The sequence below is a fragment of the Gracilinanus agilis genome, chromosome 6 (genome assembly GCF_016433145.1).
Source record: "Gracilinanus agilis isolate LMUSP501 chromosome 6, AgileGrace, whole genome shotgun sequence".
In the NCBI taxonomy this organism is placed as follows: Eukaryota; Metazoa; Chordata; class Mammalia; order Didelphimorphia; family Didelphidae; genus Gracilinanus; species Gracilinanus agilis.
The window spans coordinates 169131893-169151119 of NC_058135.1; the positions used below are offsets into that span (position 1 = coordinate 169131893).

A 19227-nucleotide genomic window follows, 5' to 3' on the forward strand; every position below is an offset into this window, starting at 1 on the left:
ACAAATTTTATGCCAGAATGTCTGCTTCTCATTATGTAAGCTTGAACACAATACTAAGGATTAATTAAAAGGATATAACTTTTAGCTCAAACAAAAATTGTTTCCAAATTCATTTGTCCTTCTCCCATGACTATTTACGTATCTTTTTTGTAATACTTACATATTACATACATTTTACACATAATGAATAAGCATGTCTACAAATTCCTCAAAGAGAGATTATGATAGTAATATTAAAATGGGTGAGGAATATAGGACTGACAACTAACTGTGTCTTTATGAGGGAGGTATTCCATTTGCATCTGATGCTCTGCCTGTTTTCAACTTCGAGAAACAAGATACCCCTCTATATTTAGAATGTATAGTAGTCTCTGGAGTCTCTGCCCCCTGTTTTCTTGACTCCTTTTGTGAACTGCCTTATCCTACTAGATTGTAAGCTCTTTGAGGGCAGTGACTCTCTTCCTTTTCATTAATTAGCACAATGCCTAACACATAGTAGGCACTTAATAAATATTTATTGAATTGAATTGGGATAAAGAATATCAAACTTGCCCACTATAATACCTACAAACTCTCAAGTTAGTGGAATTAGTAGAGTTTTTGGTGATGACAGGTATCTAGTTTTCCTGTTTCTGGATCAGTACCTCTGAAGAATTGATGACATAATTTAAACGTATTTGCAAAACTTTTATTTTTGAGCACTTCAAAAAATTAGATTTGTTATTTCAATGGACTATAGAATTCCCTTTAACAAACTTAGTCATGAGATGTAGATTAGTAAATCATTGAGAATGTTTAGTTTCAGAGAATTATCAGGGGTCCCTCAGACTTTAAGTAAATTGTCCATAGTCATTTAGATAGCATAAGTTAGAGGCAAAACTTGAACACAAGTTTTATTCATTCTTTTAGACCCCTTCTCTATATCTCACTTCTTTTTTATGTTCACATGCATTTGGCATATTTAGATAAATGTTCCTTTAAAGAAAAGGTTATCTCAAGCATTATGAAACATTAACATAAGTCAAGCCAACAAGAACTTATTAAATACTTACTCATTACAAGGAACTGTGCTAAGAATTGAGAATATAAAGGAAAGCAAAATCTTTATGCTTTCAAGGAGAATATATTCTAATTGGCAATAAAATTTGCAAACAACTCTGTACATGCAAGATATATAAAGGGCTAAGTTGAAGTTATATCAGATGAAAAGCAATATAGCAATGAGTGTAAGGGCCAGTAAGGCCTTCTTCTATATGGCTGGACTTGAACTTGGACTTAAAGGAAGCCAGGGAAAACCAGGAGATGGAGATAAGAAGGGAGTGAATTTCAGATATGGAGAAGAATTAGTGAAAAGGGATCAAAAGAGGTTTGAAGAAAAGCAGAAGATCAGTGTTACTAAATTATAAAGTACATAAAGGGGAGTAAAATTTCTCAAGATTTGAAAGGTAGGTATGGACTAAGCTGTTAGGTATTTTAAGGGAAGGATTAGATTTTCTTTTTGATCTTAGACAAAATAAAGACTAAGAGAATGACATGGTCAGATGTCAGAAAGATCATATTGTCATCTTAATGGAAGATGAACTGGAGTGGAGAGATAATTGAATCAGAGATTACAACTAGATGGGAGAGAGGGATGCTACAGAAAGTACTAGGAAAATGTAAAGGTTTGGAAAAGGCACTGTGGTGAGTGAAGTAATGAATAGATTACAGAGATTTAAAAGCTTTGCTTTGGCACAATGAGAACTCAGTTGAATTTTGCAACCTAAATCAGTCCAGTCAGCATGGTTTCCTGAATTTTCTTCAACAGTTCAACATCATATGATTAAAAGCAAAGGCAGCAGATAGGGGGCTAATCCAAAGTTTGGAATTTGATAAGGCATGATTGGTGATAAGATAGGGGGAAGGGGAGAGGTCAAGCAACTTCTAGCATAGAAGACTGAGTATTCAATTGAAAACAATGCTATCAGAATTAGTTCTGGAGTTATAGTGACATCTTTTACTGGGAAACAATATCTGAGGAGGAAGACATATCAACATACTTATTGCTTAGGAAATTTTTGCATAGACAAATAAGGTAATCTGATTTTCCCGCCATCAGAAAGAGACAGAATTCTGTCTGGACTAAAGGAGTAAATAGATATATTTCATAGTAGAATTATTTTAGTGTTTTCCATACTGAAGATTCAATAGACAATAATCTAGTTATATTAGAAAGTCTATTTGAAGGTGTTGGATGACATTTAAAAGGAAGTTGAATAAATGAGAAGTCTAAGGCTTTAATACTCATCACAAGTCCCTGGACTTGCATTTCTCTCTCATTCCAAATTGGACCAACAAAATTAGAACCTGAATGGATTATAGAAATTTAATTTTATTAACTTAATTTAATATATATCTTATACCATATTGAGCATATTGTTAGGATAGTAAGGGATTGCTAAAGTTATCTTAACTATTTTTTAAGTAAAGGGTTTGGACAAAATGGTCTTGGATGAAAAATTCAAGCTTCAAATAACTTCAGTAATATTAGATTATGGATTCAGTATATCTTACCCTTTGGACAAAGGAATTTATTTACTTCTTTCCTCAGGCTGGTTAATGGTTCACTCAGTGGGTTAGGGACATTTTCCAGACTGCAGAGCAAATAGAGATATATTTAGCTGTTGTGTAACAGGGCATTTGAAACATTTCAAGATGTGCTCAATCTATCAAGAATTGTTCTTGGAAAATGGGAATTTCTTCACACTCTTTCCATTTCTTTCTACTTTCCACTTCCATTCCTTCATTGGAACCTATTTCTCCCTAGAGGACTCTATTCTGGGGCATACTTTCCAGTTCCTAATGCCCCTTTTCTCTGCCTATTCCTTTAGAATTAATACTCAGCAACCTTAATTCCTTGGAGAGTAACTACATCTGTCTTTAGAACTTAGTTCAAATCCTTATTGTTGTGTCCCACTCACCTCCAGACCATTATTCATTCTTGTATGGGGAATTCAGTTCTTAGGTCACAGTATTCTTCTCTTCCAACACCTTCCCCTACATCAATCAGTGTCAAAACTCGTGTCATTTTCTCCTTGAATGCCCTGATCTACTAATTCTAAAACAACCTTAGCAGCTATTAATTGCATCTTCATTTCCTCTCATGCTCTTGCAGGCATATGTATTCCATGATCTTATATTCATGATTTGTCATATTCATGATCAAGAACCCTTGAATCCATACCTCTAACTTCTAGCCTTCAAATTACTGTACGAACCTCTTTCTTCTTTTCACAGTTAAACTCTTTAAAAGAAGTTTATTCATTGTCTATCTCTCCAGCCTCCATTCTCTTCTTACTTCCTTGCAAATGACAGCCTCCCTCTTAATGTTTTTTTTTAAGGTTATTAGATATCCCAAATGTTAACTCCTTTGATATTTCTCAGCCCTCATTTTTTTCTCCTCTGTAGATTTTGACACTCTCTGTCTTATCCTTTGGACACTTTTTCTTTCTTTAGTTTCTGTGACACCGTACTCTTGATTCTCCTCAGTATGCTAGGCTGCAACATAATTAACTTCCTTCCCATTAAGTCACACACCAAGACTCTGTCTTTGGCCCTTTTCTCAGCTCTCAATTATACTCTATCCCTTGGTGACCTCACTAACTCCCATGGCTTTGATTATCATCTTTCTGCAGATTCCTTTCAAATTTTCCTACCCAGTTCTAAGGCTCCCAACATTGAACTCCAATATTATATTATCAACTTCATGCTTGACATAAGCCTCTGAATATTTTCTATGTATCAAGGTGCCAATAAATGTTTAACAACTGACTCCAGAAAAAGAAAATAGATTCAGAAAACACATTTCAGTTTAATCTGCATTATTAACATTTTCTACAGCACTGTCTTAAGTTTAGAAAGTCAACAAAATAAATCAACCCTCGATTTGTAATGTTTAGTAATTTCGGAGCTATTAATGCTCACACTGAAAATTTAATTATTGGCTTGTCAATTTGAACTGGCTCCAACACACCTCTGGTATGAGTCACCCAAATACCAATATCTCTAATAATAATCTCCAATTTGCCAACAATTGTTAATATTAACAATTATAATCATTAATAACTTATTACCTAAGAAAGAAAATTCTATTTCTGCACCTCCTCTCATTTTTTATTATATATGTATAGATAAATTGATAGATTAATTAGTAAATAAATTGTTTGTTTTTTTGCTTTACTAGGGACAATTAGAAGATCATTTTGATTGAAACATATAGAAGGATGAATTTTAAGAAATAATTTGGTAATATGAGTAATATGAAAAAATAAGTGGGAGTCTGTAAAGGGCTTTAAATATCAAAGTGAGAATCAAATGCACATGTATATATGTGAATAATATATGTGTATGCAATATACATGTGGATACAGTATTTATTAATTTATATTGTGCATATAATCATAGCATATAACACCATATAATATTCTGTGTATTATGTGCACATATTGTACATATGAGCAATATTATATTCACACATTATATTTGAATATATAAATATGCCTATAGAAATATATGTATACATATGTGTGCACACATATATGTACATAAACGTGAATAAAATGCACATGCCATTTGCATGCATGTGTTTTTCATTAGTTTCATATTTAAATCCTTTCACAATATGACTCCCACCTACTTATTTAATCTTATTCATTACTTCTGTATACTCTCTATTTCAATAAAAATTGCTCACTTGCTGTTCCTAGTATAGAACATTCAATCTCTTGCCTTTATGGCTTTGGAAAAATGCAAAAAACCCAAATATTTTGGATTGTACAACATTTATCAAACCATCATTTATATATTTTGAAAGTATTAAAATACTTTTTCAAGCATTATCTCAATCCTTGCAACAACCTTCTGAGGCGGATGCTATTATTATCCTCACTTTTCAAATGAGAAAACTGAGGTTGAGAAGTTAATTGACTTTTCCAGGATCAAAGAACTAGTAAGTGTCAGAGACAGGATTAAAACAGATCTTCCTGATTAACCTCTAGTATTGTATCTACTTAGTCCTCTTAGTGCCTCCACAAGTCAGTCTGGATGTTCTATTTCATTTGTCTAACAGTCAAGATTCCTTCAAAGTACCGATTATTTATTAGCTCTAAAAAAAAAAAAAGGCTTTGCCTGTCACACAGTCCCTCTTCAAATGAATTTGAATGAATATTGTATTTATTTGTGTGATTTATATCCTCCATTTATAATGTAAACAGTTCAAGGGTATAGACTATTTTTATTTTTTACTTTTCATATGTAGTGCCTACCAGCACATTGTTTATAATTGATGTGTATTATGTTTTTGCTGAATTGAATGTTATAAAAATGCATAAGACCTGTATTTATCTATATCAGATTCTTGCATAATAAGACTAAATAAAAATTATCAGGTCCTAACAATTTCAGAAACTGAAGGAAGTAGTCATTAGAAAAATTGATGAGCTGTTATAGGATGATCTCTTATTTGGGAGCTTAATTAATAATAAATAGGATTAATGAATAGGATTTAATGGAAAAGTAAATCAGATACAAATAATTGAATATGAGAATTTCAAGAAGCATATGTAATACTGAAATTGGATTTAGATTTTAAAGCTATTTTGAATGCTTCTAACTATTCAAAACCCCTTATAACAGCAACTAATATAAGTGATATTGGAATGATTGTGATTTGTTATGTCAGTGGATAAGGTAAAATGTTCTGTAACTTGTAAGCCTAAAATTTAATGGTAGAAGGAAAGGAATTCTTATCAAATTCAGAAGAGATGCCTTATAATTTCTTAGACTTTGAATAAACACAAATCAGTTCAGTTTTGGATGGCAATTTATCGATTGATTAACAGATTCTGATGTGTATAAAAAGTATAGAACTTAAAAAAGCAATTTATAGAGAGAGTTTTCTTTAAGAAGGAATTTTGAGACCTACAATATGGCATGCATCTTGTGTGGTGAATAATTATTGCCAAACCAGCCTTTTTGTAAGTGGAGGATGAATATGGATTATTTTGTTGACCCACTAAAACTAAATAGGCAGTATAACCTTAATTTCTATTGGCAGAGAAGTCTACTTTAAGAGATTAAAGGGAAATAAGGAAAATCCACTGGATCACTTCATTCAAAAGCTCTTTTGTTATATTAATTTGTGCTTCAAATATTGAGGAGAAGGTAAGTTTGACTTTTTAAATGATTAATGGCAACAATGGATGATAGAATACAGAGGAATATTATGAATGTAGTTCTGAAGTCACAAAAGAATACAGAAGGCTACAAAGTCAGCCTGTAGAAACCAAGATGACATTCATGTGTTATAGATGATCCATGTTTACTTCAGGAGAAGGACAATTTTTGCTTTATTTACAAAGGAGATACTGTTATTCCACTTTCAGGGGAAGGTACCATTTTGAGTTCTTTCCCATAACCAGAATGATTTTTCCCTGAATTTTCATATTCTCCCAGTTCTCTAATATAAATCATTAACATGCATATGAGAAGTAGTTGACTGGAGCCAAGTGGGAAGTTAACTGTTGTACTGAGAAAAGATAGCTGGTATTTATGGTAATGGGATTCACAATTTTGGCCAACTTAGTGTTTTGTGTCAAATTAATACATTAAAAAACAAAATTCTTGCTTTGTCTATGTATCAGTTCTTCACTTTCATCTTGTTCTTTTCACCTTTGATATGATTATCATTTTGTGTGACAAGATCTTTGAGGACAGTGGCACTTCTTATACAACCCATCTACAATGTATATGCTTATTTCCAAATGCTTTGAGAGAGGTTCTCAGTGAAAGGTGGAAGGTTGTCTAAAAGTTGACATGATGTAAGGAATTACTGAATGGAAGAGAAGATGTAGGGAATTTTTAATGTGGTGATCAAGAAATCAGTTTGAGGCAATAGATACTCATTAAAAAGATACAAAGAGCTTTTTATTAAAAGATAAGTGTGGTCAAAATGGCAACCAAAGTGAATGATTATGCATTTTGAACAATAAGGAAATTTCAATAATGGAAAATCAGGAAAATCAGTGGAAAAAAGGTTGAAGCTTTTATATTATACTTAAGAGGGGAAAAAAACCTCTGTTTTGGGGATATATTAAAAAAGTAACTTTAGGAAGGTATGTAGAAATTAAAGAAGTATTACTTTAAGTACATCAACTTTAACTGCATTTAAGCACAAGAAACTGTACAGATTACCTCTTTCAACTCCATGACTTCACAATAGAGAACAGAGATAGAATGACTTCTTCAAGTATAACCAACAGGTGGCACATTATTGAACTCATGTCCTTAAACCTCCAGGCTACAATTCTTTTCACTAATTATGCTGAGTTTTCACCAGAAACAATGTTTCCTTATCAGCAAAATACAGAAGCTAGGGAGATGCTCTCTGTAATCCCTTCTAGTTCTTAGTCAATGAGTATATGAGATGCTGTACTAATGTCACTAAAATGCAATTTTGCAAAACAGAAAATTATCACTGAAATAAAGTGCAGAACCAAGCAGATTCTCCTTGCATCAGATTCATCCATGCAGTCTCATTTTATGCAGAATATACAGTTAAAAACAGAACTGAAACTGCCAAATATATCTGTGTAGGTCACTGATGTACATTCATGATGGCATTAGTTTAAGAGGGAAAAGTATCTTCACAAAGACAATTAGTAACAATAAAACACACATTATTATCTCAAAATCATTAGCCACTCTAATTGTCCAAGTAAAGTTTCAGGACTAAACTATAATTAAAGATTCTAATTACAATGTCTGCAATTAAGTTAAAATCTTTTATTTTAACATTTAAAAATTCATGAGTAAGAAGGTAATTAAACTTTGGAATGTGCTATGCTAACAAGATGACAAAGTTTGTAGTGGATGTGTGCATTTAAGCAATTTTTAAATGCTTTCTTCTTTCCTTCTACATTTGGAGTATCTGTTCTTTGGGTAAGAAATGAGTTATTTGCTTTTCTTACATACATATGCATGATGGGTAAATATAATGTATCATATATGTATGTTATACATGCACACATTGATACACATGTAAGTGTATGTTTTTGTTTACATTCTTCAGTAAAATTAAGTATAATTACTAATCATCATACTTGGGAGAATGGTGCAGAGCATCATCCCTAAGTAGGGACAGTCAGGAAGCTGAAATAGTGATTTGACTGAGTAATGAAAGCATAGGAAGAAACCTAAACTTCCCAATGGAATGCATTCTTTGGAATGTTGTAGGTCATGCTTGTAAAAGGAGAAAAATAATATCAGTACTGGAATTATTTTTCACCATCTATCATTCAATAAATATTTATAAACACTGGCTCTATATGCCAGATATGTAATTGCTTATTAGTCTGTTAAAGTTATTGTGCTTGGATTTAGATTCATGTGATGTATGGAAAAATCTCTTCACTCCATGAAGTTCACCAATTCACATGTATTTTGTAATCATAGAGAGAGCCTATAGAATTAAGAGGTGACTTGAATATATAGCTGAGTCTATGTTTTCTATGAGGTATATGCATTTGGAGATTCATGTATTACACACTATTGTATGTATCAATCTGTATCTATTTTTTAATGGTTCTATAATTTCACTACTACAGATTTCTTCTCATAATGCATATATCTCCATCTTCCACACCAGGTTCTTCTCATTTTGTGCAATTCTTACGTTTGTTTTTTGATAAATTATTATTTTTATTTGCAAATTTTATTTAATTAATTAGTTTAAATATTTTTCCATGATTACATGATTCATGTTCTTTCCCTCCCCTCTGAACTGCCACGCCCCCAGAGCCGATTCACAATTCCCCTGGGTTTTACATGTATCATTGATCAAGAGCTATTTCCATATTATTGACAATTGCACTAGGGTGATCATTCAGAGTCTATATCCCCAATCATATCCCCAATTTTTGATAAATTATTGATGAACGATTTACCTAACATACTGTCTGCCTTACTATTTTCTCTTTCTCAACATACTTAGATAATTCTCTGCCTCAGTGTTACCTTTTATGCCATTCCTTTTATAAATGTCCCCTGAAATGTATCTCCATTAGAAAGTAGGACTATTAGAATCAACTGAAATGGCATTATCGTATTGTTGACATTTTTTAAAAGTATGTGGATTTACATATATTCTAGAGATTTCCATTCTTCTACAATTTAGCTGTTTAATTAAATAATTCCAGGAACAATGACCTAATTGTTATGTCTTTTTTCTCCAATTCAGTGCATTTTAACAAGTTCTCATTTAACATAACATTGGTTACTATACATTATCATGATCATCTAATATCAACAACTTACTCTCATCTCCCAAATACCACCTCTCTGAGTGTGAACTCCTTCGAATTTTATTTCACTAGTTCTCTAGTTCTGAAACATGGACAATAGATACAAAATCCCACTATGCTAGAATCCTGCTTAGGTTCACAGAAGTTTCTAGATATGATATTCCATTGGCATATAACTTCTGAGGACCAAGATCACTTGTGTACCAAATTAATTCATTGATATAGCATTTTTGTAGAAGATCAAATCTTTGATATATATGTAAAATATAATATGATTAGTTTATAGGGAAAACATGAATTTTTTTTACTTTATATCTACAAAATAGAATAATTCTACTATGTTTTAATATTGCTAATTATTTACTTTTATAATTTTCATTGAGAGGAATTTATAGCTATATACTTTTTATACTTACAGAAACTAAAAATAAAAAATAGGGAAGGAAACATAGTATTTTTCTTACCACATGGCTCCTCCAACACCCTCTCACTAGGAGATGGTAGGGTATAATTTAGTGTATAAAAACCGCCACAATATCCAGGCTTCTTGTATTTTGGTTTTTAGCCTGTGTGAATTAATTGTTACATAGAATTTTTTACTCAAAAACTTGACAGACACCTAATAAAAATTAGTTTAATACTGTAAGGGTTAAATTAGGGGTTTTACAAAATAAGAGAGCAACTTTTAATAACTCAAGTTTTAATGAGAATATAGTAGATTTACAAATTAATATTATCCTTTTAAGTCAGAGAAAAGAAAATTTCTAGCAGCATTTAATAATTAATAGTTTTATTAAAATAGCAATAGTAAAATAATATAGTAAAATGAATATATTAGAGGAGATAAATATAGGAGAAGTAGAGAAAGAAAATTTCCTAATGTCTATACTAGTTATCCTATGACTACTTATAATTACTAACTACCTTTAACTGCCTGTAACTCACACTATTAAAAACTACCCCACAAAGTTCCAACCCAATCCACCCAATCAAAACCAACCTAATTGGTGTTTAATCCAACCCCAATTAGGTCTGTCAACAAAGACCAACCACCTCCCAAAAAGTTCAAGGAAGAGAAAAAACCTAACAGCCCAAACCAAAAGCCAAAAGACCCTCTAAAGGCTAAAACCCTTCAGTAAGCTCAGGCTGGCCTTTTATATTCCAGCAACTAAATACCATCCACCAACCCAACACAATTCTAGTACCCAACTTCCCAGCAACAGCCAGCACCTAACTCTCAGCAACTGACTTCAACTGATCGACTGAAGCTGGCCCCCTTTTATATCCCTTTTCTACCTCACTTGCTGTCTCTATAGTTCCTCCTTCCTGTATCTATGTTTTCTACTTCCTGTCACTGTGGGCTGGTTAATCCCTACACATCTCTATGTTAAGAGGATCTCCAAGTCCCCTGTTAAATTAAAAAAGGAATAAAGAATTCCTTTTTACAGTACAAATAATTTAATCTGTTTTGTAAGAAACCAGAAATACAGTGCTTAACAAAAAACTGATGAGCTTTTGTGTTTCAGTACTGGTTTGAAGACTCACAATTCCACTAGGATTCTCCTCTCTAATTTTTTGAGAATTTTCTTTACAAAAAACCAAATTATTCTCTCTAGAAATTCCATATTTTGGTGTCAAGTTGAAGAATTCAAATTTCTTTCATTTGCTAATCTTTAAAAAATTCAATATAGCTATCATATCCAAACTCTCTCCACCCTAAGTATTCTCTTCTCTGGGTTTAATTTCCATTTCCTTCCTTCTTTCAACCAACTGTTAGGTAGCATGGGCTTGAGGCCTTTTCCCATAAAGGTTGCACTATAAGCACCACTTTCCAGATTATGAATGAGTAGTTGAGTAAATGAAAAATTATTCATTATTAACAATCATCATAGGCTAAGCAATATATTGAGGAATATATTGAGGGTTGTGGATAAAAATGCAAAAGCAAAGCATTTGTCATCAAGAACTTTTTCTTCTAACAGACCATGATGGGGGAGTTATATATGAGAGAGTTATGGTAAGAGGAGGGTATTTTTGTTTTTAAATTTACAGTGATGGTGAATATAGGCACAAAGGAAGAATCTTGGCATGCTCTTTCCAGGAACAATGACAGTTTGATTATGGGGCTAGAAATGAACAAGGGGTGAAATGTGGAGAGAAGATACATGAAGACAAGTTTAATGTTGGGAAAATGACTGGGGATTAAGACAAGAATGACTAAAACTAGGCCTAGATATAGTTGATATTTACTAATCAAGACTGTGAAGTTTAAGAGTAGAAGTTCAGGAATTGAATATGAGAGTCAAAAATGAATAGGATATCCAAATTTTGCTTTAACCAGGTAAGAATATAGTCATATTATCAAATTCTGTATCATGGACACTGTACCTCTTTTAATGAAGCACAAGGTTGTATTTTCTTTCTTGGCAATTATTTCATACTGTTGAATTATATTGAGCTCATATTCCACCTAACATTCCCCTTATTAATGGATAATTCATGACCATATATCATTATCATTAAAATAATAATCATGTTAAAATATGTGTGAACAACTAGACTTTGTATTTATGGAGAAATTTTGCATCTCATGAGGTGATTTCCCCTAGTAGGTTCTCATCATTTTCAACTCAGCACCTAGTTTATTGTTATTGGCAATTGATACATCTGTTCAATTAAAGTAAGTCATGACCAAAATAATTTGAAAACTTAAATTTTTGTCTGAAGTAATCTGAATTTAAACTTTTTTGGCATATTTGAAATGAAGAGGAAAATATTAAAAGAATGATTATGTGGGATATTGTATTATTTTTTCAAGTGATTATCACTATTATTATTACAAAAACATAATTTACCTTTTGTTTCCCATTCTAAGAAAGAGAAACTAATATGAATAACTTCTTATCAGACTATAAAGAAGAATATGTTTTCAGAGAAGTTCTCAAAAGTATTCTAACTACACATAATAAAAGAACAAGTGAATAAAAATACACATTGCCCATTTCATAACATAAATATAAAGCAGATCTAGTAGATGTATAAAAGAATGGAAAAATTTTGGATAGTGCTTTTCCAGATTTCAAAGTGATTAGTTCTACAAAAGTTAAGCTCTTTAGCACCAATATTCTCCTACTGATTACTATATGCAATTTGAGTTGTGGAACACCACAATCTCACAAGAATCAAAATTTCAAATAAACCAAAGGGTAATGAAAATGCACATATTCTCTGTATATTTTATATGGTGTATTAATAATGAATATATTTGTATGAAATTTGTTGTAAAATTCATTGATGATGTAGTTTATAAACAGAAAAGGAAGCTTCTTGTTTTCATATTAAGAATGGAAAAAAAAAACCAGAAATACAGTTCAATTTTGCTCCATGATTTGAAAAGAATAACAATGATTGTCATCTCAAAAATTAAAAGCTATGAATAAGAAATGATTGAGGTGGAATGGGCAGTTTGTTTTCTGCATTTGTGTAGGATGTACACCTATACCAATTAAATCAAATATGCAACTACTTACAATACAATATTTTGAGGAATCTATTTTCTTAATCAAGTGGGCACTCTGACCATACAGATTATAACTGATCAAAGCAATCTTAGCCTTTGAAAATCTTGTCCAGATTCTTTCATAACTTCTCCAGAGGGAGTTTATTCAATATACTTGTGTCCATAATATAAATATTTTAATATTTTGTGAACACTACTTGGGCAAAACCTATCTATTGCTTATCCCTCATTCTTACTATATGACTGATCTATTTTTTCTGCTCCTTTATGCAAATTATTGTGTGTTGTTCTTTATTAGCAACATGCTGTACCTCACTCAGGCCATATATTGACTTCTCAATAGAACTTTAGATCATTAATAGCTTTAGTTAATTGAACACTCATGATTTCATCAATGCAAAATGATTAATGTATAAATAGCATCATGGAAATAATATTAATAATGACTATATATTTAAGTGGTTTATTTATTAATCAAATACATTTAGAGTAGATGAATAGATTATACATATCTATAAAGATCTAGATTGAATAGTGAATAAAGTACTAGACTTGGAATTTTTAAATCCCAAGTTTACATCTTCCTATGTGACTGGGAAAAGTAATCAAGACTTTGTTCATTTTATGAATGAGAATATTAGTAGTGTTTTTCCCTCGGTTGTTCTGAGGATAAGATGAGATGAGATATGTAAAGTGCTTTGTAAACCTTAAACTACTATATAAGCATTAGCTATTATCTATATCTTTATTATATATAGAGAAAAACACACAAACACACAAAAACAGACAGAGAGATCAGTTCAGTGGGCAGTCTTTCCAACTTTATATTATAATCTATGTAGAAATTTTTTTTCCAAAATAAGTCCTCTTGCATGGCTAGCTATGCTTTCTAAGAAGAAGACAATAGAAAAATGTTTTATGTCTTTTTGGTGTTGTCAAAGTTTTAATATATCATTACTAAATTAGCAACTTTAAAATGGCTTAAAGAACACTTACTTTAGCAAGTTTATGACTCAGCAAACAATTATTTGAAAATGGAAAAGTTATGGACTCTGTCATATATAAAAATACATGTAAATGTAAATACATTGGAAAAAACTCAAATCTCATCTTTTATAGTGACATAGAAGCAAACTTTTCTAGTGATTTGTGACTAGCATTATCTGAAAAGGATGATTGGCATTTGCTTAGAAGCCTGTTTACTTCTTGGTTAATTACAAGGAATAGGAAAAAACAGAAGCCATATTTTCAAAGCAATTTTCTTTCAGTTTTTGACAGAAAATAATTTCAGGAACATTTTTGATCAATATAACAACCATAATTTACAACTACACAGAGAGAACCTTTATGAAATATTATTTTTGAAGCTTTTGATAAAGGATATTGATTTATTTTTATAATTTTTTGAAAAATCAAATTGTTAGTGTTTATTTTTCTATCTCTTCTAATAATGTGAATAGAGCAAGTATTCTTTCCATCAATGTAAACACATTATTTGGTACTTTTATTTCAAAAGGAAATCAATATTATCAAATAGCAGTCACTCAACAGCTAAGATAATAAGATAATAAAAATAGATGAGGAAAGAACTTAGGAGGTATCTCATTCAATTGGTTTCTTTTTCAGAAGAAGAACTAAGGATTTTAGGTAACTTGCTCAAGGTCTCACAAATACTAAGTAGAAGTATGTTTCATGTTTACACAATATTGTTTCAGAAACTTTGCATCAGTTACAGGAACGGATGCTAAAAGTAGTAAGAATGGTAGTTCTGAACTTTAGTGAGCTTCTACAGCAATATTTCAAGGTCAAGGAGTTGTCATTTCCTTAAGTATTGTAGCTTCCTTATCTTATAGATGTCGCCACTTTATAAAATTGTAGAAAAGTCTGAGATTTACATGAGACTGGGATACTAACATTCCTTTCTGGCTGTGCTTGTGATCTTCTTGGAATCAAAACACTATTACTCAGCTATCTTCTCTCCCTGTAATATTCCTTTGCAATGTTAGCCCCCTTCTCTTAATTGGTGAGTTCCATTTGTTGATTCCATTTTAGGAAAACAAAAACAAAAAAGCCCTGGAATCAGAAAGAATCTAGTTCACATCCAACCAATTAGACACTTACTAATTCTAACTCTGAACAACATGGTAAATCTGTGTAATACTACTTCTGTTTGCATCAGTTTATTTAGATGTAAAATGGGGAATAATAATAGTGTATTCTTCCTAGAGTTCTGAAGATCACATGAGACCATATTTGTAAAGCACTTAACAGAGTGGGAGGCACATAATAAGTCCTATATAAATATTTTATTATTATTGTCATTAATTGCAAAATACTCTTACAAAACAACATGAAGAGTCAAAGAGAAAGTAGACTCAAACTACTCTTATACATACATGACAAAATAATTCTCTGTCACATTTATAGTTGTCATCTAATCTTTGTGGGAGATTTCCAGAGGGGTAACTTACCTCCCAAGGTAGCCCCCAATTGTACTTTTAGATAGATCTAATTAGTAGGAAGGTGTTTTTTCTTCTTCTTTCCCTTATGATAGGCTGCTCTTGGAAAGTTTTTAGTATCATGAAAAAAGAGGGAACTTTCAGTTGACTTCTTTTCCTAACAAAGGTACTGAATTTCCAAATCACTTAAATTTGCTGGGCCTTGATTTCTTCCTCAGCATAATGCTCTTATATCCATTCCACTTCTTTATTCCATTCTCCAGTCTTATTACCTCATATATACATGGACCAAAAAAATGTTTTTTGCTTCAGTTGTATTAGAAATAATTTTAACTACAAGACCTTAGCTAAGCTAAAATGGGAAGGGACCTATATCCATTACTTTTTCAATTCTTGAACCTTTACAGTTATATATTTTTTTCTAATAGATTCCTTTCTTGTTATAATTTATCTAAGTCCACAGGTAAAAGCATAATTACTATTAACTTAGGAGGAACAATGAACTTACATAACTTTGTGTTCTCATGCTTATTCTACTTCTTATATTTAAAAAGATGTTTTCAAATTAATAGGGAAAATGAATATTTTTCTCTCTCTCTTTTCAGCAGTTTTAGATTAGGAAGAAAATAGTGAGAGTTTCATCATTGAAACTTGTTAAAATGAATTGAATAGATTATATTCTATTCATGTTGCTACCTAGTTGACTCATCTATGTGTCAGAAAAGTTTGCTCATAAAACCTTTTGACAATTGCATATTAAGAAGTCAATATTAAAAAAACACATCCACTGGTATTTTCAAGTGCTCAACATCTTTGCATTTTATAGTATTAGACTGTTACTCGGGACCCTGAGAGGTTAAGAGATTTGCCTAGTGTCATGTACAGCCATTTATGTCAGGTGTAAAGTAGTTCATGAAGAAAGTTGTGGTTAAGAAGACCCTCTGAAGAGCCTACAGTCTAGGAAAATGCATACATTGCCTTGAGCTGTGTATGCTGGCCATTGTCATAATTCAACTAGCATTGAGTTACCATTTTACCCTTGTCAAAGAACACATTGGGTAGTACACAGAGTGCTTGAAATAGAATCAACAAGACCTTGTTTCAAGTTACCCCACCAAATCAAAATGGTTATGTCATCCTCAGGAGTCTTTTCTATCTCAGTGTCTCCAGACAGATCTCTAAGCATACAGCTTTGAGAACAGCTTCTGATCTTCATTGTTATAGGGAGCTTCCTTTTTTGAGAGACCCTATAAAAATGAAATCACGATTCTGATCTCCCCACCTTAAAAATAATAGTAATAATTTTATATTCTTGTAAGGATTAAAAATGTTGTCTTATTTGCTAAGTGGTGCTTTATTTAGGTGTGTGATAATTACTGAGGTGTTAGATAATCAAGAATGTAACTCTGGCAATTTTTGCTGCAAGTGCTATTTCTAAATGGCTAAACTCAGGTGCATAACTTAACATCTTTCAGGAAACATGTTGTAGTAAATTATCAGAGTCAGTGAGATAGAAACAGAAGATCAGCTGTATTCACAATTGCAAGTTGGGCACTCTGTGTTCACCCATCTGAAACTGATTTCTTTCTTCACAGAGTCTTTCCCTTATCAGAGCCTGCAGATCCCTTGATTCTAATTGAAATTGCATACCTTTTATTGTAAAAATTCTCTAAAAAGTATCACAGAACAAACATGAATTGATTATTTCCTGAATGGTGGTGACTTTATATCTTCTTTAGTATATCTTTCAAAAGATTCAATTTGTCAACATGACCAATTCAATTTTTCACTTTCTGGACAGAATTTTCATTGGTTTCTTTATGTAGCCTAGCTAGATTTAAATATGGCTTGGTTTAGATATGGCATTGAAAGATGATTTCAGAGATAATGACAGTCACTGCAAACCAATATTTTAAACAAAATGTCAGGTAGGTGTGTATGTGTGTGTGTGTGTGTGTGTGTGTGTGTGTTTGTGTGTGATTGCTTAAATATATTCCTATGTTTCAAAGAAGCACTAAAATTTGCAATACTTTATGGGATTAAAAAAAACTTCCATAAACTAAAAAGTATCTGATCAACTCACATTGATAATACTATATTGAGTCAAAACCTTTTTATTAAGAACAAAAAGAAATACAAATAGTCTTCTCAGTGTGACATAGACACCAGGAAGCAGTTGATGATTCATGGAGATCTGACTGTGTCCTCATTAGTTGGCTCTTTTTGTCTTTTGCTTCTGGGTAAACTGCTACCCACTCTATTAGGTTTAGTTCAGGAAAAAAAAGAAAGAAAAAGAAGTCAGCCAGTACTCTTTCTCTTTCTGTGCCTCTTTAGACAAGATCTCCAGGCTTTTCTCTTCTACAGGATACAATGAAGTGCTATTTGTCATAATTTTCTATGAATCCAAATGAAAGATCCCAGGAATAAAACAATATTATTTTTCTTCTTATGAACCCATAGAGCTAAGCTTATAAGTACAAATCTTAAGCTCCTTTGAAAATGAGCAACATTTATTTTGTGAGAAATGTAAAAGAATGCTCTTATCTTGTATCACTCAAGTTTTAGACTTGAAAGAAAGGCTATGGCTCTTCAAAAATCAGTTCCATACTTAGTTTCTAGAATTTACTAGATGTCTTAGAAGCAAACTAGAAAAAAAATATTTCAGTTATTCTCAGATTACTTAAAATATAGCATTTTTAAGAACAGAAATGACATATATTAATGGCTTGATGATAAAGGAAAGACACATTCGAAAATTCTGTCAGTTATGGATTGATTTTCATGAAAATGATTGTATATTTTCTGTTTCAGCATCTATTTTAATTGATTATATTTTTATAGTGTTCCTATAGTCTTGGAATAGGGGTAACCTGCTTTTCTTCCTAATGATTATTTTCCCTATTACAGGAATACACAATAGATGTTTTCTTCCGTCAGAAATGGAAAGATGAAAGGTTGAAATTTAAAGGCCCCATGAACATTCTCAGACTGAATAATCTAATGGCCAGCAAAATCTGGACTCCTGATACTTTCTTTCACAATGGAAAGAAGTCTGTGGCTCACAACATGACAATGCCAAACAAGCTCCTACGTATCCAGGATGATGGAACTTTGTTGTATACAATGAGGTAGATTTTTTCTCATGTCTGTGTGTTGTTGCTCAATAATTATCCACCACCCTGATATAGACAATTTAGATAAAGTCAAAAAGCCAAATATTTCCAAGTCAAGGTAGAAATTTAGATTTTATTGGAAGAGGTCCAAGTCTACCAGATAAAACTGGATTCTTGTACATATGACATAGTTGGATCCCAGCAACAGACAATGCTTGGTAGCAGAGACATGGTTTATATACTAGTACAGTAACAAAATGAATATTTCTGGAGGCAGCTTGGTGGCTCAGTGGATTGAGAGTCAGGCCTAGAGACGGGAGGTCCTAGGTTCAAATATGGCCTCAGACATTTCTTAGCTGTGTGACCCTGGGCAAGTCACTTGACCCCCATTGCCTACCCTTACCACTCTTCTGCCTTGGAGCCAAACACAGTATTAACTCCAAGATGGAAGGTAAGGATTTAAAAAAATGAATATTTCCAAACAAGGTTTATGACTTACATCATAAAACACAGCATCATATAGACCCTTTTTTATTAAGGAAAAACTTATATTAGTCTAAACGTCAAATCACTAGACAATACCCTTATTTAGTACTAATGATGACCATTACCTCAGACTCATCTAATCTGGGGTAGGGGGTGAGGGTGCATGTGTTTGCATCATATCTGGACATGAAACTCAGATGGTCAGCATCTTATGATAGAAGGGAAGTCCAAACTTAGGGAAGGGTTGGAAATCCCTTAGAAGCAGTTTTTTATGCTTTAATTAGAAATCCTTATAAAACCCATGAATTCTA

At 32.0% G+C, this 19227-nt stretch overlaps 1 protein-coding gene across 1 annotated transcript in view; it reads left to right on the forward strand.

Annotated features, from left to right (window-relative positions):
• GABRA2 (gamma-aminobutyric acid type A receptor subunit alpha2) overlaps positions 1-19227 on the forward strand; it is a 103771-nt gene that overhangs the window by 47669 nt on the left and 36875 nt on the right. Inside the window, exon 4 of the mRNA XM_044680353.1 lies at positions 18225-18445. Within this exon, the coding sequence (XP_044536288.1) occupies positions 18225-18445 (221 nt within the window). The remainder of the gene's footprint in view (positions 1-18224; positions 18446-19227) is intronic.